Source organism: Thamnophis sirtalis, unplaced genomic scaffold, assembly GCF_051295495.1.
Source record: "Thamnophis sirtalis isolate CommonGarterSnake01/CBP01778 unplaced genomic scaffold, rThaSir2_p1.2 scaffold_1, whole genome shotgun sequence".
NCBI classification, from domain to species: Eukaryota; Metazoa; Chordata; class Lepidosauria; order Squamata; family Natricidae; genus Thamnophis; species Thamnophis sirtalis.
The window spans coordinates 68,382,408-68,405,741 of NW_028261381.1; the positions used below are offsets into that span (position 1 = coordinate 68,382,408).

At 38.1% G+C, this 23,334-nt stretch overlaps 1 protein-coding gene across 4 annotated transcripts in view; it reads left to right on the top strand.

Moving 5' to 3' along the window:
- DAGLA (diacylglycerol lipase alpha) overlaps window positions 1-23,334 on the top strand; it is a 115,948-nt gene that overhangs the window by 57,670 nt on the left and 34,944 nt on the right. For all 4 annotated transcript variants that reach the window (XM_087715091.1, XM_087715111.1, XM_087715105.1 and 1 more), the window contains 5 exons: window positions 14,412-14,550; window positions 18,331-18,542; window positions 19,790-19,891; window positions 20,473-20,611; window positions 22,405-22,492. In XM_087715091.1, coding sequence (XP_087571217.1) covers window positions 14,456-14,550; window positions 18,331-18,542; window positions 19,790-19,891; window positions 20,473-20,611; window positions 22,405-22,492 — 636 coding nt within the window. In that variant the 5' untranslated portion in view covers window positions 14,412-14,455. The remainder of the gene's footprint in view (window positions 1-14,411; window positions 14,551-18,330; window positions 18,543-19,789; window positions 19,892-20,472; window positions 20,612-22,404; window positions 22,493-23,334) is intronic.

A 23,334-nucleotide genomic window follows, 5' to 3' on the forward strand; every position in this document is an offset into this window, starting at 1 on the left:
CCCCCACTGCCTGCATTCCGTTTCCTAGCCTGGCTGGCCACTCGTTCATTTCGTTTCCTAACCTGTCTGCCTGTAAGATAATAAATGACAGTAAAAATATAAAGCATAATTATTCTTTTTCTTTGCCATTCTTATATTATTATTATTCCATTTGGAAGGTTATAAGGTATAGTTTAAAATGCTTTGAAATCCCCATTCCCTCCCCACTCCAGGGGAAGGATACTATGAAATCCCCATTCCCTCCTCACTCCAGGGGAAGGATACTATGAAATCCCCATTCCCTCCCCACTCCAGGGGAAGGATACTATGAAATCCACATTTCCTCCCCACTCCAGGGGTAGGATACTGCAAAATCCGCCTGGGGAGAGAGGGAAAAAGAGGAGGTGTGGGACAGATCGTGGGATCACTGGTTTCTGAGCTTGATGTGCAAAGATCCCCCACCCCACCACCTCTTAGGGAAAGAGGAGGTGTGGGACAGATCGTGGGATCGCTGGTTTCTGAGCTTGATGGGCAAGGATTCTCCACCCCACCACCTCTTAGGGAAAGAGGAGGTGTGGGACAGATCGTGGGATCCCTGTTTTCTGAGCTTGATGGGCAAGGATTTCCCACCCCACCACCTCTTAGGGAAAGAGGAGGTGTGGGACAGATCGTGGGATCGCTGGTTTCTGAGCTTGATGGGCAAAGATCCCCCACCCCACCACCTCTTAGGGAAAGAGGAGGTGTGGGACAGATCGTGGGATCCCTGTTTTCTGAGCTTGATGGGCAAGGATTTCCCACCCCACCACCTCTTAGGGAAAGAGGAGGTGTGGGACAGATCGTGGGATCGCTGGTTTCTGAGCTTGATGGGCAAGGATTCTCCACCCCACCACCTCTTAGGGAAAGAGGAGGTGTGGGACAGATCGTGGGATCCCTGTTTTCTGAGCTTGATGGGCAAGGATCCCACTATCTTACTATTTTATTTTTCTTTATGTACACTGGTCACCTTACCCAAGGGACTTCAAGTTTGAGCGTAAAATCGGGAGGGAGAGATTTTCGATCTTTTTCCATACATAAAGCGCACCGGGTTATAAGCCGCACTGCCGGTTTTTTGTCAAATTTTAGGATTTTCAGTGCGGCTTATGGTCGTGAAAATACGGTATGTATCATTTATTGTTACTATAAAAAAGGAAACAAAATTTATTGAGAATAGGTTATCTTAAGTTCTCGGGCACTGTTTATATATTCAAGTGAATGGAAGTCTTTGTGAGGAATATATACATTATGAAAGTTGATAAAAAATTGTACCTTCCCTAACAATAGCTTACATTTCTATAGGCAGGCACAACTCATAGCTGGAAAATGGGACATTTTACTTACTGTAGGGGAAGGAGTAGCAGAATCTAGGGGTGGAGTCAAAAGAAGAATCAGCCCCAAATCTCTACATAGCCACAAATGTACGGTCCAACCCTCTTGAATTACAGTTACAACTTCTACCTGTAACTTACAATATCCTAATCTGTTTCACGCTTTTTTTGACTCATAAGTAGCTTGCAGCTGCAGCCACCTGAAATGGAACAAAAGGGCTATAAGATTTTTATCCAGACTTCCTTGTGAATTTAGTCTTAGAAAACTTTCCCACTTTTTGTACTCTCCCAGCTGTTTGTACTCTCCCAGCTGTTTAGGGCTACATTTTTTTGACATTACAAAGCAAAGAAAAGCTGAAGTAAAATTATTAATACAGTTACGTCATGTGATTTTTCGCTTAGCAATTGCTTCCCTTAACTATCAAGTCACCAGTCTCAATTGTAGTTGTTAAAGAAAGAGTACATGTATTATGCTGAGTGAATGCATCACATCACTTTTTGAAATGAATAACTAAGAATGGGGTGGTTTTATTAATTAAAGAGTTTTGGATAAATGTTTATTTCCTTTATTTTCTTATAGCTAATCTTTGCATAGAAAAGGTGCTTGGCATAGTGCTTCAGTCATCAGGCTAGAAATCTGGACACTAATTTCTAATCCTTTTTAGGCACAAAGCCACCTTGGTCAACACTAACTAAAGAAAAAAAAGACTCCACTCTTTATATAAGGGATCTTTTTTTTTGGTACAGTTTGGAAATTATCAAAGTGCTATATTAGATATAGTTAAAACTGTTCCTGGTCCACATTGCCAAAGTAGACTAACGAAGGTTAGATAAATAGGTTTTTTTTACAGAGAATCAAGTGATACATTCAAGAACTTCTCCAGGTATCCTCCCCCATGGTATGTTAGTCACACAGTTTGAGACCTGGGTTTCTTTCTGCATTTTTGAGTCAATATCCATATGGGTTCCTGTGTTGAATGTTGGGTTTCTGCTATCCATCCCTTGCTTACAAAATCTCTTTTCCTGGAATATGAACCAAAAGTACAGACTTGACCAGCTTCAACCCTATAGGGACAAATGACAGTAAAGATCTGAAATTGGAAAGTAATGAATCTATTTTTATGAAGAAAGTTCAGATTAAAACAAAGAGAGAAACAATGACTATCCTCGCGATACATGATATATCTTTAGTTTTACTTGATTCTGTAATAGCATTTTGGTATTCTGATGCAGCTTCACACTTCGAGCTCATTATGGAAAATTACAGATTTAGTGACGGTACTTAAAATGGAATTTGAATTTAGTATAAAACAATAACTCTTTTGATAATATTAGAAGTATACATTGTGAAAGACCAAAAGAGTGTTCTGTGAAACAAGTCCTAGTTGTAATGATATATATGCTTTATGTTATATCTCAAGTTCAAGTGTTATGCCCAGTTCTTTATGCATGTTAGGAAACAGCTAACATTTCTAGTCATGTGATCTGGGGGCAGGAAGTAGTAGTTGTAAGATGGCTGCTGCTGAGTAAATACAAGCCTCTGGTTCAAGCTCCTTGGTGTCTGCCTTTATATTGTGTTAAATCGTCACATGGTACCAGGAGTGGGGTGAAAAGAGTCATGGCAGCAACACAAAGAACATTCCTTCCCTGGATTTGGAGTCAGGGAACATATCTGAAAACTGGTCAAAGTGGACGGAGCTGATAGAGATTGTGTTTGCAGACAAATGAACTGATCAGCAGAAAGCAGCACACTTTCTGATATGTGTGGGACAGAAAAGACGTGATGTGTGCAGAGCCTGGCAAGCAAGTGGGGAGATCACTGCAGAGGACAAAAAGAAAACAGAGGTACTGTTTGCAAAGTTTGAAGCATACTGCAACCCAAGGAAAAACTCAACAATGCAGAGAAAACTGTTTTATGAGAGAAACCAGTGTGGAGGTGAATCTGTGGGTGAATGGGTGACGCAGCTGCGCTTGCTTGCCAAAGACTACTTTTCATGATGCTGGAGATATAATTAAAGACCGTATTCTGATGGGCAGTAAGTTTAAGGAAGTTCAGGAAAAACTGCTGCAGGAAGAAGACTTAAATCTTGAGAAAGCCATAAGGATTGCCAGAGCATATGAAATGTCAAGCAAGGACATGCAGGTACTGGAAGGAACACAGCACCAGATCAATGCTATAGAAACTCAAAGCAGTAGATATGGTCAAAAAAGGGCACACAAAGGAATAAAAGGCACCTATGGCACTGGGATAAGTAATAGAGAAGCAGCTTGTAGATATTGTGGAAACATGCACCATAAAAATAGTGTCTGTCCTGCAAGGGGGCAGATCTGCAATAAATGCAAGAAAAAAAGGACACTTTGCCAGGGTGTGTAAAGTGTCTTCACAAACCGGAAGGTCACAAACACGAGCTGTACACACCATAGAGGACAATGATGACAATGCAGGGTCAGACTCGGACTGCTCTCCGATATATCTTGCAGCGGTACAGAAAGCACATCAATCTGCAGATGAAGCAAATGTAACATTACAGATAGGGGCTAACAAAACTCCAGTCACATTCAAAATAGATACTGGAGCACAAGTAAATTGTGTGCCAAGCCACATATATTTGGAACACCTCAGGAATTAATCCCGCTTAGAGACTGTGGACCTACCGAAACTAATGGGATATGGTGGTGAAAGGCTGAAAGTAATGGGTCACTGTTATGCAAAATGCTCTTACAAGGGATTTGAAAAGGTTTTACAATTGTTTATGATAGAAAGGCAAGCCCCAGCCATACTAGGTCTCAAAACAAGTAAAGAGATTGGACTTGTGAAGATCATAATGACTGTGGATGGTGGGCATAGCGGTCTGATGAAGGCTGACATTAAACATGAATACTGTGATCTATTCAAGGGCCTCCCAGGTATAAGCCACATACGTATAAAAGAGGGTCCACAGCCTGTCATTCATGCCCCAAGGAAAATACCTCTAACTCTTGTGAATAAAGTTAGACAGGAACTCACTATCATGAAGAAGTTGGGAGTAGTAAAGAAGGTCACTGAACTATTGGAATGGGTCAGTTCTATGGTTGTGGAGAAGAAGAACACAGGTGCAATTCGCATATGCATTGACCCACGTGATTTGAACAAAGTAATAATGAGAGAACACTACAAACTCCCCACCATGGAGGACATAGCACACAAGCTAGTAGGAGCAACAGTGTTCAGTGTATTAGATGCCCAGTCTGGTTACTGACAATTGGGTCTTGATGAAGCCAGCAGTTACTTCACTACTTTCAACTCCCCTGCGGGTCGATGGCGCTTCACAAGGGTACCTTTTGACATAGTGTCTGCACAGGAAATATTTCAAAAGAAATCACATTAACTGATTGCTGGTCTACATGGTATTGAAGTATTAGTTTATGATTTGTTGGTCTATGGAAAGGATCAAATAGAGCATGACAGAAACCTTACTGCTTTGCTCAATTGATGTCATGAGAAAAATCTTAAACTCAATCCAAACAAAATGCAAATTGGGATAGAAGAAATAACATATTTTGGACACGTACTAACCAAAGAGGGCTTGAAGCCTGATCCAAAGAAGATTACAGCAGTTCTTAACATGAAGGCCCTAACCTCCAGAAAGGAGCTGGAGACATCACTGGGCATTTTCCACTATCTATCGAAATTCTCTCAGGGCCTCACTCAACAGACAGCACCACTACGCACATTGCTTCAGAAGGATGCTATTTGGTGTTGGGATGCAAACATGGAAAGACTTTTGACAAAGTGAAGAAACTGATCACTAAACATCCAGGGCCAATACTGAAATATTTTGACGTAAATGCTGGCACTGTGCTTCAATTGGATGCATCCCAGGTTGGGTTAGGTGCTGTACTGACTCAACAAGGACATCCTGTGGCATATGCTCCATGTGCACTGATCATGACACAAGCCAATTATGCACAAATTGAGAAAGAGATGCTGGCCATCGTGAATGGATGTGAGAAATTTTCACAAGTACATATATGGTCGCCCAGTAGTTGTGAAAACTGACCACAAGCCATTGGAGTACATACTACAAAAACCGCTAGCTTCTACACCTTCATGCTTGCAGCGAATGATTATGAAATTACAGCAGTATGATCTCACAGTGAAGTATAAGCCTGGAAAGAAAATTCCAATGGCAGATAGCCTGTCAAGGGTGTTTCCAGAATTACATGAAGCCAGGGATGAACCTGAGTTGGAAGAGCAGGTATATACAGTACTAGTGAACATGCCAATATCAGATGTACGGCTGGAGAAGATAAGACAAGACACCAAAGAGGATGAAGTACTAGTGAAACTAACTCATGTCATGTGCAATGGCTGGCCAGAAAAACGCAAGAAGCTGTGTCCTGAGTGCAGGAATTCTGGCCTGTGAAAGATGAACTATCCATTCATGAGGATATCATATTAATGGGTGACCTTATTCTTATTTCTAAGTCACAGCAGGCAGAAGTAATGGAACAAATTCACCAGGACATTTGGGCATTACTCTGTGTAAGTGCAGAGCACAGGAGGTGATTTATTGGCCTAATTTGGACTGTGATATTGAGACACTTGTGAAGATGTGTGACACCTGTCAGACGTTTCAAAAAAACAATGTGAAAGAACCTTTTACACCGTGGAATGTTCCTTCATGGGCATGGCAGAGATTGGCTACAGATATTTCTCATTTTGAAGACATCCACTACCTGATGATAGTAGACTACTACAGCAAATACTTTGAACTAGTGCAGCTGGGAAGTCTAAAAGCGTCAACAGTCATATGGGCTTTTAAGACAATACTTTCAAGACATGGAGCATGTGAAGAACTTGTGTCTGACAATGGGCCACAATTATCATGTGCTGAATTCCAATGCTTCGTGCATGAATGGGGAATCAGGCACAAACCCACAAGCCCTTATCACCCACAGGCCAATGGCCTAGCAGAGAAGTATGTTGGCATAGCCAAATCCATTATTCAGAAAGTACAATCATCAGGGCAGGATGTCTACTTAGGCCTGTTAAACTATCGTGTAACACCCATTGAGGGTTTATGCTCACCTGCACAGCTAGGACCACAGTGCCTACTGCACCACATAAATTGCAGCCTCATTCTATCCCACATGAGCGGGTAACAGCTCAGAGGATCATAAACATGAGAAAGCAAAAACTGTATTTTGATAAATCTACCAAGTCTCTTCATCCACTGTGTGCTGGGCAAGCTGTGTGACACAAAGTCACTGGGAGAACATGGGAACCTGCTCGAATTGTCAGAGAAGACAATTCACCAAAATCATATGTAGTTGAAACCAAGTGTGGACAGCAACTGAGATGAAGAAGGCATCATCTTCGTCCAGACACTACCGCTGATACTTCATCAGAAGAAGCAAATAACAAGGAAAATGAAGCGCAAACACATGATGGTACAGAATTTCTGAACTCGGATATACAGTCTACCGAGGACACCAAGGATAATTCAAGCGTATCAGCATGTGAAAATGCTGGGAGTGACTCCCAACTTGACAGCAATCCTACTGCTGATGAACAGCGGTTACTTCCTCTCGCTATGATCGAGCTATTAAACCAAAAATATGGAAAGATTTTGTATCATATTAGATGTTTTATACTTAAGAGGGAAGATGTAATAATGTGTATGCTTTATGTTATATCTCAAGTTCAATTGTTATGCCCAGTTCTTGATGCATGTTAGGAAACAGTTAACATTTCTAGTCATGTGATCTGGGGGCAAGAAATAGTTGTTGTAAGATGGATGCTGCTGAGTAAAGACAAGCCTCTGGTTCAAGCTCCTGGCTGTTTGCTTTTATATTGTGTTAAATCATCACACTAGTTGTAATGCATAATAGAAACTAGATGATCTAGGTTTTGTTCTTTGCTTAAGAAAACAGTTTGTTTTATAACTGAAAACACAATGGATGCAAATAGGAATTAGAACTAAGATTCATTGAAGCAGTACTGATAGTGCTACTGGTAGCTTCATGCTTAAACTGCTAGAAATCTAAAATACAGAGAAAAGCAATTAATATCTTAAAATTTGCAAGAATTTTGTGCCATGTTGAGGCTTACTATAAATTATTAATTGTTATCAGGTTTTCAGCCATAGTTGCAAAATTTTCTTTGCATTTGTGTAGGTAGTTTATATTCCTCTAGCAGTTGTACAAGCAGTGAGCAAGGAATGACTAAAGATCACAGCTGCCATTTGTTTAAGGATATTAAAAATAGGTCCACTAAATACTGAAACTGAAAGACATCTTTGCTAATTTTGTGTAGACTGCATAGAAAACAGTGTACTATATAGAATATAATTCTTTATTGGTCAAGTATGATTGGACACACAAGGAATTTGTCTGGTGCTCTTAGTGTACATAAAAGGAAAAAAATACATTCATCAAGAATCATAAAATATAACACTTAGTCCAAGAAAATGGACATGGAAGGTGACAAAAAGTGAAAGAAACAGGAATGAAAGCAGAATGATTGTAGGATGAAAAAGTTTCAGAATGAATGAAGGTTGAAGAAAGAGGATGTGGAAGGAATAGAAAATAGAATAGTACAGTACAGTATAGTATAGTCAGCGGTGGGTTGCAGGCGTTGCGCCTCGGTACGGGCAAACTGGTGCCTACCAAGAGTACCGGGTACCATACCAGTACAGTGCTCCAGAGGGCCCACCCACCTGCCCAAGCTCTTCGGCATTTCCATGCACGTGCACGGAGCACACGGCGCATGCGCAACATTCCACCAAGTACCTGGAGTGTCGCAGAGGCATCACGAGAGGTAAGGACATGTGCATGTGCGCTGTGCACGTTCATGTGGTGGAGGCTGGGCCCTGTTGCAACTGTACCGGTTGCAACGGGATCCAGAACCCACCACTGAGTATAGTATAGTATAGTATAGTATAGTATAGTATAGTATAGTATAGTATAGTATAGTATAGTATAGTATAGTATAGTGTTCTGACCCCCCCCCCCTTCGCTCGTTCACAAATGACAGTCAGACAGAACTTCAAAGTAAATATCTTTATCAGACCTGGCTCAAGCTGGTTGCGAGCCCAAAAATAAACGTAGATAAAGTCTCTGGCAAAAAGTTACACAGCAAAAGCAAAAACAAAAAGCTCTTACAGCAAACCAGGTTTACAGAAAGCTAATCACTTATCCAAGTGCCTCTTTGAATCAGGTTTACAGAAAGCAAATCACTTATCCAAGTGCCTCTTTGAATCTCAAAACGATGAACCACGAACGAATGTTGACTTCTGCAACTAAGGCATGGCACCATCCGTCTTTTATCTGCAGAAGACAACCCTAACGAGCAACAGCTGCTCATTATTCCTGCATCCCGACTCAACTCACAGCAAACTTCTTCTGAGTCACAACAGTATAGTATAGTCTTCATTGGCCAATTGTGATTGGGCACATAAGGAATTTGTCTCTGGTGCATAAGCTCTCAGTGTACGTACAAGCAACAAAATTGTCTTTCTAATGTTAGATTTGTTAGAAAGTTCACAAAAGTGTTTATATACACAGTAAGGGAAGATTTTTATGGCATCCACCAAGGCAAAAAAAAATTGAAGATGTATCCTACTTTATATCTACCCCGTTTCCCTGAAAATAAGACCTCCACTGATAATAAGCCCAATAGGGCTTTTGAGCACATGTGCTAAAATAAGCCCTCCCCTGAAAATATTGCAACACCGCAGCAGCCATGAAGTGACCATGCTCGCCGCCTCCTGTACCTCAAAAATAATACCTCCCTGAAAATAAGGCCAAGTGCTTATTGGGGGGGGGTCAAAAGAAAATAAGACCCTATCTTATTTTCAGGGAAACATGGTAGGATAAATCTGACCTTTTAGCGGCCATAAGAAATTATGTTTATTTCTACTCCCAAATCCATTCTAAATCCAGGGAATGTATACATGGCATAAACCGGATGTGTGCCATTCACTTTCTATTTGTTTGAACCATACACTGGAATTTCAATAATTAGCCTCTTCTGGAAATCTGGAAAATTGGTGGCTAGAGGATGTATCTTTTGGCTCGCTCTGAATGTAGTATCTGATTCCTAGAGAAATCATGACCTTTCAGAGGACTAGTAACATGAGCAAACCTCAAAGTAGCAATAGTTCTGAGAGACTTCTGCATGTAGATAATTAAATTAGCTTGTCCACATTTATTGACATTACAAGATACACAATTTACTTTTGCAGATGTGGCCTTTGTTGCATAATCTGCAGAGTGCTCTAGGCTGAAGATGTTAACTCCAGTAAGCTACTTTCTGTAGGCTCTCTTTTCTGGTGATCAAGTTGAAATGAACCATGAAATATTCTTGTCTGGACAGATAACACAACAGTATCCAGTTAGGTAGCATATGTGTAATCCAGATTAAATCCTTTTCCTTTATGTTTCATTCTATCAATTTATTTATTGGCTAGAAGAAATAGAATAGTCTATATAGCTTAAGTTAATTCCTATGACTAAAGGGAATTTTCTCTAGAATCAGGAATACACTTCTGTTCCGCCCTGCCTTCTTACTTGAACAGGAGTTAATTTTTTTCTTTTCAGGTTTATCAGTTTGTAGATTACTGTAGATATTAATTCACTTTGTTACATCCCTAGATCTAATGTAATTTTCATATTTTATATTTTATTAAGTCAAACCAATCAAATGAACGTGTGATTGTATATGTGTGTGTGTTTCTGTCTTTCCTTGTGTCTATAAATGGTGATAACAATGTGAGTTATTTTTTTAAAAAAAGAAAGAAACCAAAGCAAACTAAATTATTAATAGTCCCATTCCTTACTTTTTTTATAGAAACCAAAACAAACCTAATTCAAAAATTGAATTTCAAACTTTCAAAATAGATGAATATAACCAACAAAAATAGATTCATGTTTACAAACAGAAATGTTATCCGATAGAGTCAACTCAAAATGTGCCAATATTAAGATAAACGCAACTCATGTCAGTTAGGCAATATTTTGCTGATCTCCAAAAGCAAGGAGATGCACCCAACATCTGCTAAATGTTCTCTGAAGGATCAAATATATTAAAATACACATTTTCTGTAATGTTAGCCTATTTTAAAATAAAAAGAAACTAGGTTTACACTTGTAAGGTTCCCTTTTCATGACCCACTGAATCTGATTATTGTTGAAGTACAATAAATAGTATTACTACAGTATTATTATTATTATTATTATTATTATTATTATTATTATTATTATTATTATTATTATACAATTGTATCACAGCGGCCAGTTGTTTCGCCGGATTTGGCATTGGTTACTAGTCGGGCCCCACCCAGGGGCATAGGACGTCGTAACGTATTTTCGTAATATGCGTGCAGATCCAAGCAGTGCGGCTTTTTGCATTTGACTGATGGTGATTTTGTCAATTTTTAACTGTTTTAAATGTAATTCCAGTGCTTTTGGAATAGCACCCAGTGTGCCAATTACCACTGGAATTACCACTGCTGGTTTGTGCCATAGTCGTTGAATTTCGATTTTTAAGTCCTGGTATCTTGCGATTTTTTCATGTTCCTTCTCGGCGACCCTGCTATCACCTGGTATTGCGATGTCTATGATTGTGACCTTATTTTTCTCAACCAGTGTGATGTCTGGTGTATTATGCGCCAGTATTTTGTTGGTTTGTATACGGAAATCCCACAAGATCTTGACCATCTGATTTTCTGTGACTTTTTCAGGCTGGTGTTCCCACCAGTTTGTTGCTGTTTTAATATTATAATTTTTGCACAAATTCCAATGGATCATTTGTGCTACTGAATTGTGCCGCAATTTATAATCAGTCTGCGCGATTTTTTTACAGCAGCTGAGTATGTGATCAACAGTTTCGTCAGCTTCTTTGCAAAGTCTGCATTTGGCATCATCAGAGGATTTTTCGATTTTGACCTTAATGGCATTTGTGCGGATAGCTTGTTCTTGCGCAGCCAGGATTAGTGACTCTGTTTCTTTCTTTAATGTACCTGTTTTTAACCATAACCAAGTTTGTTCCCTGTCCACTTTATCTTTTATTTTTTCCAGAAATTGACCATGCAGTGCTTTGTTCTGCCAACTCTCCATTCTTGATTTTATCACATCTTTTCTGTATTCTTGTTTTGTCTGTTGGGCCTTCAGTAGATTTTTGTTCTTTACTTCGATTAATAGATGTTCTTGACTTTCTTTTAAATAATCAGCCAGTGCATGTTTTTCTTCTTCAACTGTTTGCTTCACTTGTAATAATCCTCTGCCACCTGATTTTCGGGGCAGATATTGTCTATCAGTATCACCACGTGGATGTAAACTGTAGTGCATTGTCATTAGTTTCCTGGTTTTTCGGTCCAAAAGGTCCAAATCAGCTTGTGTCCAGTTAACTATGCCAGCTGTGTATCTTATAACTGGTATTGCCCAGGTATTTATGGCCTTGATTGTATTTCCACCATTCAATTTAGATTTCAAAATTTTCCTAACTCTGTTGGTGTACTCTCGTCTGACAATAGTTTTTACTTCTCCATGCTTGATGTTATCCAACTGCAGAATGCCTAAGTATTTGTAGGCTTCATTTTCTTTGCATTTAATCAGTTGGCCATTGGGCATTTCAATTCCCTCAGATGCAGTGATTTTGCCTCTTTTTATGGATACAGTGGCGCATTTTTCCATGCCAAACTGCATTGAAATATCGGTGCTGAATACTCGGACTGTATTTGTCAATGATTGGATTTCTATTTCTGACTTTCCGTAGAGTTTCAAATCATCCATATATAGTAAATGCGAAATTTTTTCAGCTTTTTTGGCTGTTTGGTAGCCTAATTTCATTTTTTTTAAGATTACTGATAGTGGGATCATTGCGATGATGAAGAGAAGAGGTGAAAGTGAATCACCCTGGAAAATTCCTCGCTTGATATTAACCATTCCGTAGCTCTCATTCCCTACTGCCAACTCAGTTCTCCATTGTTTCATTGCCTTTTCGGTAAAGGATGTAATATTTTTGCTAATGCCAGTTGTTTCTAAGCATTTTATGATCCAACTATGTGGCAGTGAGTCAAATGCCTTTTTGTAATCAATCCAGACCATATTCAAGTTCGTTTTTCTGTTCTTACAATTTTCTAATATCATTTTATCAATTAGAAGCTGATCTTTTGTGCCCCTGCTCCTTCTTTTGTTGCCTTTTTGCTCTACTGGCAAGCTGTTGTTTGTTTCCAAATAATCCATCATGTTATCTGCAATAATGCCTGTGAGTAATTTGAAGGTTGTTGGCAAGCATGTTATTGGTCTGTAGTTTTCAGGTGTTGTTCCTTTAGTTGGATCTTTCTGAATCAAGTATGTTTTTCCAGTTGTCAACCATTCATCAATTTGGCCCTTTTGTAAAATTTCATTCAGTTGCCTGGCCAATATTGCATGTAAACTGGTCAGATATTTGAGCCAGAAACCATGTAATTGGCCCTTTCCAGGTGATGTCCAATTCTTTACCTTTTTAACTCGATTTTTGACCATCTCAGTTGTTATTTCTAATACTTGCATTTGTTTGTTGCCAATGCTTTTCTCAAAGTCATGTATCCACTTTGCTTCCTTGTTGTAGTCCTTTGCATTTTCCCACAATTCTTTCCAGAATTCAACTGTGGCCTGTTTTTCTGGTTTTTCACTTTTGGTGTCACCATTTACATTAAGACTTTGATAAAAACGCCATTGGTCTGATCGAAATTGCTGATTTTGTTTATATTGGATGATTCGTGCCTCATATCTTTCAATTTTTCTAGCTGTTGCTGTTATCTGCTGTTTTACAATCTCTACAGCTTCATTGATGTTTCTTGTATCCAATCTATATCTCCTGATTAGCCGATCTATATTTTGTTGTTTTTAAGCCGTTGCTCATGCATGTTCTTTAAGTTACTAGCATCTGCCCTTAATTTTTTTATTTTTTGTTCTAAACGGATTTTCCACTTTGGCTTTGATGCTTTTTCTGTTGTATGACTAGGTACTTTAATTTTAATGCCTAGTTCATTAGTGACTATTACAGCTGCGCTGTACATTAACTGGTTTGTTTCCAAGATGGATCCCGGTTCAATTGTTGAAAACACTGCATTAACCATTTTCATGATAGGGGCCAAAATTTTCTTCGGCACAGTTTTTAGTGATGGTAAACGTTGCCTTTCCTCATTAAGCAGAAAATGCTCCATGATCTTATCCTTCAATTCTTTTTGTTTTTGAGTTAGTTCATCAGTTGGTTCAGTGATAACTGGTTCTAGTGGTGGTGATGTTATTTCCTCCCCAAGAGCTTCTTCTGGGAGTTCTACTATAATGTCTTTAGTTGTGTCTTGAATATCAGTTATTTCCGCTTGTGATATTGTTTTTTGGGTTTTGCAATTTGCCTGAATTTCCTCATGTTCAACTTCACTAAACACTTTATTCCGTATAATAAATCGCCTTTGATCTGCTAGTCGTTGTTCACTAACATTTGAATCTGGATATTGTTGTTTCCATAATTCATACATTCGCTTTAAATAGCCTCTTTTTTCTGGCTCTGAGTTGTAGTAACAGGCCATTATGGCACGGTTTTCATCTGCACTATATTTTTGTCGTTTTGTTGGCTGGTCCACTTGTAACCCACTTGTCGACGGATGTCCAGGGACCCCAACATCCGCCGCGGCCCTTGTTAACCCGCGCGATTATTATTATTATTATTATTATTATTATTATTATTATTATTATTATACAATTGTATCACAGCGGCCAGTTGTTTCGTCGGATTTGGCATTGGTTACTAGTTACTATTACTAATTACTATTATTATTATTATTATTACTAATTATTATTATTATTATTATTGTAGTACTACAATAAATAGTATTAATTTAGTTTACATATTCTGAATTCTCATAAAAATGTGTTATGAGTTTAAAGAGCTATTGATTCTTTGAAGACTTTTAACAAACATAATTTTCGAAGCAATGTGTCTAGACAATATATTTTGTAGTAAATTTGTAGCAACAATATTGATTTTGTCATATATAGAAACAATTTATGTTCCTGTTCTTTGTATTTCTATTACAGAAAGTTAATATTGTGCCCGGTGACCCTTTTCAGGCTCACTAGCCATGCCAGGCATTGTGGTGTTCCGTCGTCGCTGGTCTGTGGGAAGTGATGATCTTGTTTTGCCTGCCATTTTTCTCTTTCTTCTTCATACAACTTGGTAAGTGAAAATATACATGAGAAGTAGATGTCTATTGTTAGGTCATAAGCCATTGATATTTGTTTTGTAATTTTCATGTCCAGGTATTAATACTACGTTGCAATTTAAAATATTCTGCTAAAGTTCATATATACAAAGCAGCATGGAAATGGATCTATGCATGTATAAGGTTCAGGCTCAAATAAAAATTTTTTAATTTTTTTGTTCCCCTACTATGGTTCTGTAACGTCTTCAGGGAAGTTGTTGGAGTATCCAGTTTATTCTTAAATCAGCTAAAAAGAATTTCAAAGCATCATAATTGAATTAAAGAGAAAGGAAGCCACATACAGATGTTTGAAAAAGTCCTGCACGGTTTACGGTTTATGACATTTTTTGGATAGGCCATTGATTTTATGATATTTTATACAAATATAAATAAACACTGGTGGTTTTTAAGTGAAAAGCATAAGCTTTTTGCAATTTAGTGTTGTTTGGATGGGGATTGTGAATTTTCTTGCATGCTTACAATGACTATGAAAACACTAATGCATACCCAGTGGCATACGTGTTGCAATTACTAAGGCCGATGCTAGTGTTTTGTTAACATTTTTATTGTTTGTGGCCCTGAAAAGGACCGTTTGGGTAACCAAACATGGTTACTAATGTGAAATTGGCCAGCCCTTATTGCTAACACCACGCGGCATCGCTTCGACATAGACTGTATAAGCCTTTGCACGTGATCTTTGGTGACAATGTGGTGCCAGGCTGCAATAATGGATTCAGTCAGCTCCTGCTTGGTCTTCGGATGCTTCTTGCTTATTTCATAACTTGCCCCCCAAGTTCTCAATTGGGTTCAAATCCGGGCTCTGAGCTGGCCAACCCAGGAGTCGAACACCATGCTTCTTCATCCACTGCTGGACGGACTTGGCTCGATGACAAGGAGTGTTGTCATCCTGGAAATAAAAGTTCTTCCCTACAAGTTGCTGAGCTGAAGGAAGCATGGTCTTTTCCAGGACTTCAACATACTGCTTGGAATTCATGATTCCCTGCGTGATTTGTATCTGACCAATACCAGAAGCAGCAATACAGCCCCAGATCATCACATGCAATGGATGCTTCACAGATAGATTCAGCCAGTATGGCCTAAATTCTTCAGTTGGAAATCTTTTGACATACTTATTGCACTGATTCCCAGTCAAGTAGAAATTGCTGAAGATGACCTTGGCCCACTGTTGGTTGGTCCATTTGGCATACTTCTTGGCCCAAGCATGTCGATGAGAGCGGTGAGCGTCTGTGAGCAAAGGTTTACTTCAAGCCCTGCAGCATTTGAGCCCTCTGGCACGCAGTTTGCAACACACTGTGCTTGTGCACACTTTTACATCACATGTTTCACCCCAAATTTTTGTAATCTGAGGTGAGGTAAGCTTCCTGTCAGCCATCAAAATGCATTGCAGGGCCAGATCTTGCCATTTTGTTGACTTTCTTGGTCTGACCTCAATATCAGGGAAGATTCTGGAAAAGATAATCAAGCAACGAATCAGCAAACACCTAGAAGCAAACAAAGTAATAACCAAAAGCTAACGGGTTTGTCAAAAACAGATCACGCCAGACTAATCTTATTGCATTCTTTGACAAAGTGACAAAACCAGTGGTCCAGAGGAATGTTGTCGATATAATTTACTTGGACTTCAGTAAGGCATTTGACAAAGTAGACCATAATCTACTACTTGACAGAAAAGAAAAACATGGGTTAGACAGCATCACCACCAGATAGATTCATAACTGGCTGACCAACCACACTCAATGTGTAGTCCTCAATGGAACTGCATTTACATGGAGGAAAGTATGCAATGCGGTATCCCAGGGCTCTGTTTTAAGCCTAGTATTCTTCATAATATTCATCAATGATTTGGACGAGGGGATAAATGGGGAACTCATCAAATTTGCAGACAACACCGAGCTAGCAGAAATATCCAACACTCCGGAAGATAGATTTAAGATACAGAAGGATCTTGACAGACTTGAACATTGGGCGCTATCTAACAAAATGAAATTCAGTGGTGAAAAAGGTAACATTTAGGCAAGAAAAACAAAATGCGCAGGTACAATATATGTGGTACCTTGCTCAACAGTGGTGACTCTGAGTGGGATCTTGGATTCCTAGTGGACAATTACTTAAACATGAGCCAGCAGTGTGCTGCAGCTGCCAAAAAAGCCAACACAGTTCTAGGTTGCATAAACAGAGGGATAGAATCAAGATCATGTGAAGTGTTAATACCACTTTATAATGCCTTGGTAAGGCCACAATTGAAATATTGCATCCAATTTTGGTTGCTACTATGTAAAAAAGATGTTGAGACTCTAGAAATAATGCAGAGAAGAGCAACACAGATGACTAGGGGAGTCGTGGATAAAACATATAAGGAATGGTTGCTGGAACTGGGTATGTCTAGTCTTATGATAAGAAGGACTAGGGGTGACATGATAGCGATGCTCCAATATTTCAAGGGCTACCTCAAAGAAGAGGAAGTCGAACTATTCTCCAAAGCACCTGAGGGTAGGACAAGAAGCAATGGGTGGAAATTAATCAAGGAGAGAAGCAACTTAGAATTAAGGAGAAATTTCCTGACAGAACATTAATCAGTGAAACAGTTTACCTCCAGAAGTTGTAAATGCTCCAACACTGGAAATTTTAAAGAACATATTGGATAACCATTTGTCTGAAGTGGTATAGGGTTTCCTGCCTAAGCAGGGAGTTGGTCCCTTCCAACTCTATTCTACTCCCAATCAGAGATTTAACAGAGTAGAAAAAGGGGCTTTTGTGTTAAAGGATTGATCTCTCCTTGGTTCTGATACCTAATGTTAATATCTGACCTCAGGATTCTTTTGCTGTGAGACTGGGTTTTCTGTTGTGAGATTTCAAGGTTCTAATATAAAACAGATTAGTACTTAGTAGCCTAATGTCTGTTTCCTGAACTCTGCTGTTAACGGACAAAAGAATAATTGTTGGTGGTAATGGCATTTATGTGTCGTCTTCATCTTGTTGGGTAGGTTCCTCATAAGCAAATAAATGTATGAGATTTAGGAGCCTGTGATTGTTAAGATGCACTGTGTGGTGAGAGAATGAGAAAGTGTGTGCACTCATGTGCATGCATTGGCAAGCATGGTAAATTACATGCCGGGATAAAAACAATATAATTGGCATATGGGAATAAAAAAAATGTGTGCCTGATAACATTTTCGCCTGCCCTCTGCTGACTGTTGAAGTATGTGCAGGTTTTTACTGTTCCCATTTCCAGGCTGCTTTACATGATGGAGAGACAGATAAACCTCAAGGGATTGATGCAGCCTCCTTCCTAACCCCTTGTATTGTAGTGGAAAACAGAGTGTGTTCTGGGACACCATCCAGAAATCAGTATGTGGGTGGGGAGGGGGGGAAGACTTATCAGCTATCCACCAGCATTTTACTATTACAGCAGCACAAGGATTGCATAGCACCCATAAATGAATATTAACGAAATACATATTTGCGATATATTATCTGAGAATCCCATATCCCCTGTACTTAAAATCGACTAAAAGCAATATGATAGTCCATTTAGGAATTGAAACTTTGACATTCCCAGCAATTAAAAAAAGAGATACTTCTTTTCTCAACTTATATAAAAGCAAAACAAACCACAACAGTTTAAAAAACACTTAATTAATGTTAGGTTTCTTGTTCCTTATATGGCTAAAAGTCTTTGGTTGTGTATATATTGTCTCAAGCTTTGTCAAGTGAATGTGGCTTATGTATGGCAGGTTCATCATCCTTTCTGTGGTGCTCTTTGGACTGGCATACAATCCCAATGAGACCTGCTCTCTCAATCTGGTGGACCATGGCAGAGGTTATCTGGGTATTTTGCTCAGCTGCATGATCGCTGAAGTTGCAATCATCTGGCTCAGCATGCGTGGAAGCATCTTGTACACAGAACCTCGGGATTCCATGCAATATGTGCTATACGTCAGACTGGGTAAGAGGCAACGGTCAAGGGTTTTTTATTAATTTTTGGTCTTGATGCAGCTGCAGTTGTGTTCTCAAAGGGTACTCCATTCATAATATTTACAAACACTGAGTGATCCAAGTGCATTTTCAGTTGTGGCACCAAAAGATATCTGCATCTGGATATATGGCTACTGAAATTAAATATTATTTGCAAATTTAGTCACTATTTCATTACTTTTGCAGATGTGGGAAAACATACTCTTATTTCCCCCCAAATAGGAAAATATGCCTCCATAAAATCTATTTCAATTTTTCTAGGGCGAATGCACATTTATGAATTTTTTTATTGTTAAAAATGGACAGCGTCATTAATGAAATACATATACTTTGTCTAATGTCTAAACCCTAACCCTTGACAGTGATGCATGTGTGCTGTTTCTTATATTCAGCAAAGACAAACATGTTAGCATTATACTTTTAAGGATAAGTAAATATAGTTTACTATTCTGTGAAAAGAAACACATACTATAATTATCTTTCTCAAACTCACCATTATTTCCTTTGTTCACTTACCATGAGCTTTCATTTGTAAAAAAATCTGATGCCTATCTACCCTTCCCAAAAGTGTGTGTGGAATATATTATGCTATTCACTCCAAGCTTCCAAAAAAAAAAAAAAGTCTACATATATGTGGGTATATATGTGGTATAGAGAGATAAGACATTTTGGATGATTCCCTCGCTCATTTTTATAGTTAAGGTTCCCCATTATCATTCTTTCATATTTTTCTCCTAGTCTTACATTGCATGTTTATCTGGGTAAAAGTGAAAAGTTTTAGAATGACATTTATTTTTATTTAGTGTATGGCATCTACAAAGGTCATGCAATCTCTCTGATATACAACACTAATAAGACACATTATACATAGGAACAAGAAATATATGTTTAAAAATATAAGTTTAAATAAAATATCAGAAAATATATATGTGGGCAATACAGTATATGAGATAAAATATTAAATTAAGGTAAAACCATGATAAAACCATCATAAAATGTCACCATAGAATAGGATATATGCTATAATTAGATATCTAAGCAAGCTAATCACCTAACTTCTTCTGGTGTAGCTGCAATGAGATCATCCCATTTAGAATGACACATCATTGGCTAAGAATTGATGCTCAGAAATATGGTGAAATCAGTTGTTGTTGCTGCTGCTACTGCTGTTGTTATTGTGTTGTTATACCATTGTACACTCTATTCTTATTGTTCCAGCAATCTTGGTGATTGAATTTATCTACGCGATTGTGGGCATTGTTTGGTTAACCCAGTACTACAGTTCCTGCAATGATGTTACTGCCAAGAGTGTTACTTTGGGTATGTCTTTATAAGTATTTAAAATCACGTTTACGCATCATAGTGTATTGAGATTTAACCTGTTTATAGACCTAAACAAGCATAATTTTTGAGGTCTTGCTGTTTCACTGTTGAAATTTAGTTTTGCTGAAAACATTCATGTACATTTATTCATAGGCATAACAATTAATAGTATTACAATTAGAAAGGAAATAACTGTTGAAGTCTAACTAGGCTGGGCTAAAAAAAAAGTGTTCTATATGCCATGATCCTGTGAAGGACTGAAGATATAGACTGAACAAAGTGGTGTAATGCATATGTAACTATTTGGGGGGTCACTACTATTATTCACAGTATTTATACTCATTGCGCTTGCTTGATAACCCTCATTAAATATATTTTATAATATATTTATGATGTTACAGAATCTCCAAGAATATCAGAAATTTTATACAAGAATTATCTTTACCTTGTCAAAGAAAATCAAACAGGGAGTATTACTTTGTGGAAAAGAATACTTAAACTTCAAGGAAAGAGTACAAATGAGTCAGATCTGCCACTTACAAGCTGGTCCTTATCATCTGTCTCCTCTGTTTCACTAGGAATGGTCGTCTGCAACTGGGTGGTCATTTTGAGTGTCTGCATCACTGTCCTCTGCGTATTTGACCCAACAGGACGGACTTTTGTTAAGTTGCGAGCCACAAAGAGGAGACAACGTAATCTAAGAACATATAACCTGAGGTAAGAAAGTTGTAATTGTAGAGGTTGACTCAGGGTTTTATAAAATAGATTTGCAATTTAGATAAATGCAAATCTATTGTTTTCAATGTAAGGTAAAGGTTCCCCTTGCACATATGTGCTAGTTATTCCCGATTCTAGGGGCGGTGCTCATCTCCGTTTCTAAGTCAAAGAGCCCGAAGATGTCTCTGTGGTCATGTGGCCAGCATGACTAAATGCCAAAGGCGCACTGAGCACTGTTACCTTCCCATCAAAGTGTTCCCTATTTTTCTACTTGCATTTTTTACGTGCTTTCGAACTGCTAGGTTGGCAGAACCTGGAACAAGTAACGGGTGCTCTCTCCATTACGTGGCGCTAGGGATTTGAACCCTTTTCAATGTAGATAAGCACAAATGAGTGTGTTCAATATGGCAGCAAATAGTGCAGTTTACGTATTGGGAATACTTTTTTGGAATTGTAAATAGTAAATATCTTGTTTTTGTATGTATGTATGTATGTATGTATATGAATGTATGCACAATTTTGGTTTCCAGATGATATTCTTTAATATATATATTTTGCAATATTTATAGTCCTCTTAACTATGCAGCAAAAGTCAATTTTTTTCTCATAATGATGCTATCATGTACATTAGAATAAAAGGTAGTGATTTGGCCAAGGTCATCCAAGTATAAATGGAATACATTGGATGTCATTCACCCAAAACTATAAAAGAATGTGTATTTAGTTTGTCATAACTTAATGAGCCAGGAGTATTTGACAACAAAATGGTATCTTCAGCAATGCAATTTTCTATTTTTAAAAATAAAGAAGTTAAAATAGAGCAAACATTTTTAATTAATTCAATCTAGCCAGTGTGACATTTTTTTTCCGCAAATATATAGGATATTTGACCAAACATACAATATTAACATTTTGCATCATTTTGTTTTCCTTCAGAATCCATGGAGGATCAAACTTCTGTAATATTGCCTAGGTTGTATTGGAGATTTGAATTGAGCAGAAGTCCTTATTGGAGAATATGGTTCAGAATCTAAACAGAGTGCTAAAAAAATACTGAGTAATTAAGTAGCAGAACTTCCCATTTTAAAAATGCTCATAATGTATTAACTGAGATGCAGAGTAAGGGGTCAGTCCATATTTTATTAAATGCTGACACTGATTGTATTTGAAGTAAGAGCTACATATTTTGAGAAATCCACAAAGGCAGAAAAGCTTGAAGAATTTGAAGAGAGGAAGGTACAAAAGGGGAAAGTTTCCTTTATCTCTTAAACATAAAGACTCAACAATGAGTCAAATGAGAAACAGACATGAGTAGGCTTTGTGAACACCTTTATCCGATCTGAGCCATTCTTGACATTCTTTTTCTAGGGCGACTTATGTATCTCTGTAATGTAACTATATTCCTGCAGGTGGCAGCATCTAGCCTACTTTGGCTGAACTTGAACAAATAATGCAAAGTTGGCTCAGCTACTATTTGGATGGGAGACCACTGAGAAATCCCAGAGCTGTAAACTGGACTAGGAAGTTTAAAAGAAAAAGAAAGAGAGCTTTGGAATAAGGCAGTGGAAAGCCATTTCTCTTCTGCTGCAAAAGAACATTATTTTGATTACTAGGAGCTGAGCTGTATTTGAGGGAAATTTTACTTTTGTGTGGAAGCTTTAAGACAGATGACATTCAGAACTGTTCACTATTTCATTCCATATTATTCCAGTGTTTATATATTCTTGATGTTAGGCTCTTGATGTCTTTTTGATCTGGTGATTGCATTTGACTGTAATTTTTTTCTTCTTAAGGCATCGCTTGGAAGAAGGCCAGGCTAGCAGCTGGACTCGCCGTCTAAAAGTTTTTCTCTGCTGTACACGAACAAAAGATTCACAATCAGTAAGCAGCTACTGGCTTGTCATTAAAAAACAAATATAATTCATGATTTTGATAGTATTATAGTCTGAAAACTGTGGTTGATGATGAGAGGAAATATGGTACAAGTATCCTATTGGGATATTCCATGCATACATGTTGATCCAGTGGTGCTCTGTTGTAAGAATAGAAAAGCTTTTCATAGTTGGTGCAAATAAATCTTTACAGGTAAGCTGTTCATTCATGCTTGATTAGTTGCAAAAAAGAAGAAGCCATTTGTAATTTAAGAAAAATACTTAGCTTGTAAAGGGGCCTAAAACTATTGAGTTGGCTAATTTTAAAATATATAGTAATCTTTCATTATCTTTTATTACCAAAAATATAATTAAAATGGAGTAATCAATTATTTAGATTTTTTTTTCAATCATGAAACTTTTGAAAGGAATTCCACATTTTACATTAAGCAAAAGTAGTAATAACATTCCTCAGAACCATCTAATCTTGGCCTGTTTGCAGCTGTCAAGACATCTTACTTAATATGTAGTATCTGATACATGATATTGAATTGTGCAGGCATGTTCACCCACAATAAAGAAGAATAGGTGTACTGATAGCAAATACTACTGTGTAAAATGAAACTACCTGATCTAACACAGACACATACACACACAATTTTTTCTCTGAATTCCAGACGCTAGAGACAAGAAATGTTGGTCTCTATTATACTTTGCCTGTGAGTTTTCAAGGTTTAGGGTTGGAAGTCTTAAGTTGGTGGCCTTAAGGGTTGGAGGGAGGATCCTAGCCTAAATCAGTTATTGTTGTTTTGACAAATGTGATATAGTAGATAATGTATTGGATAGAAAGTG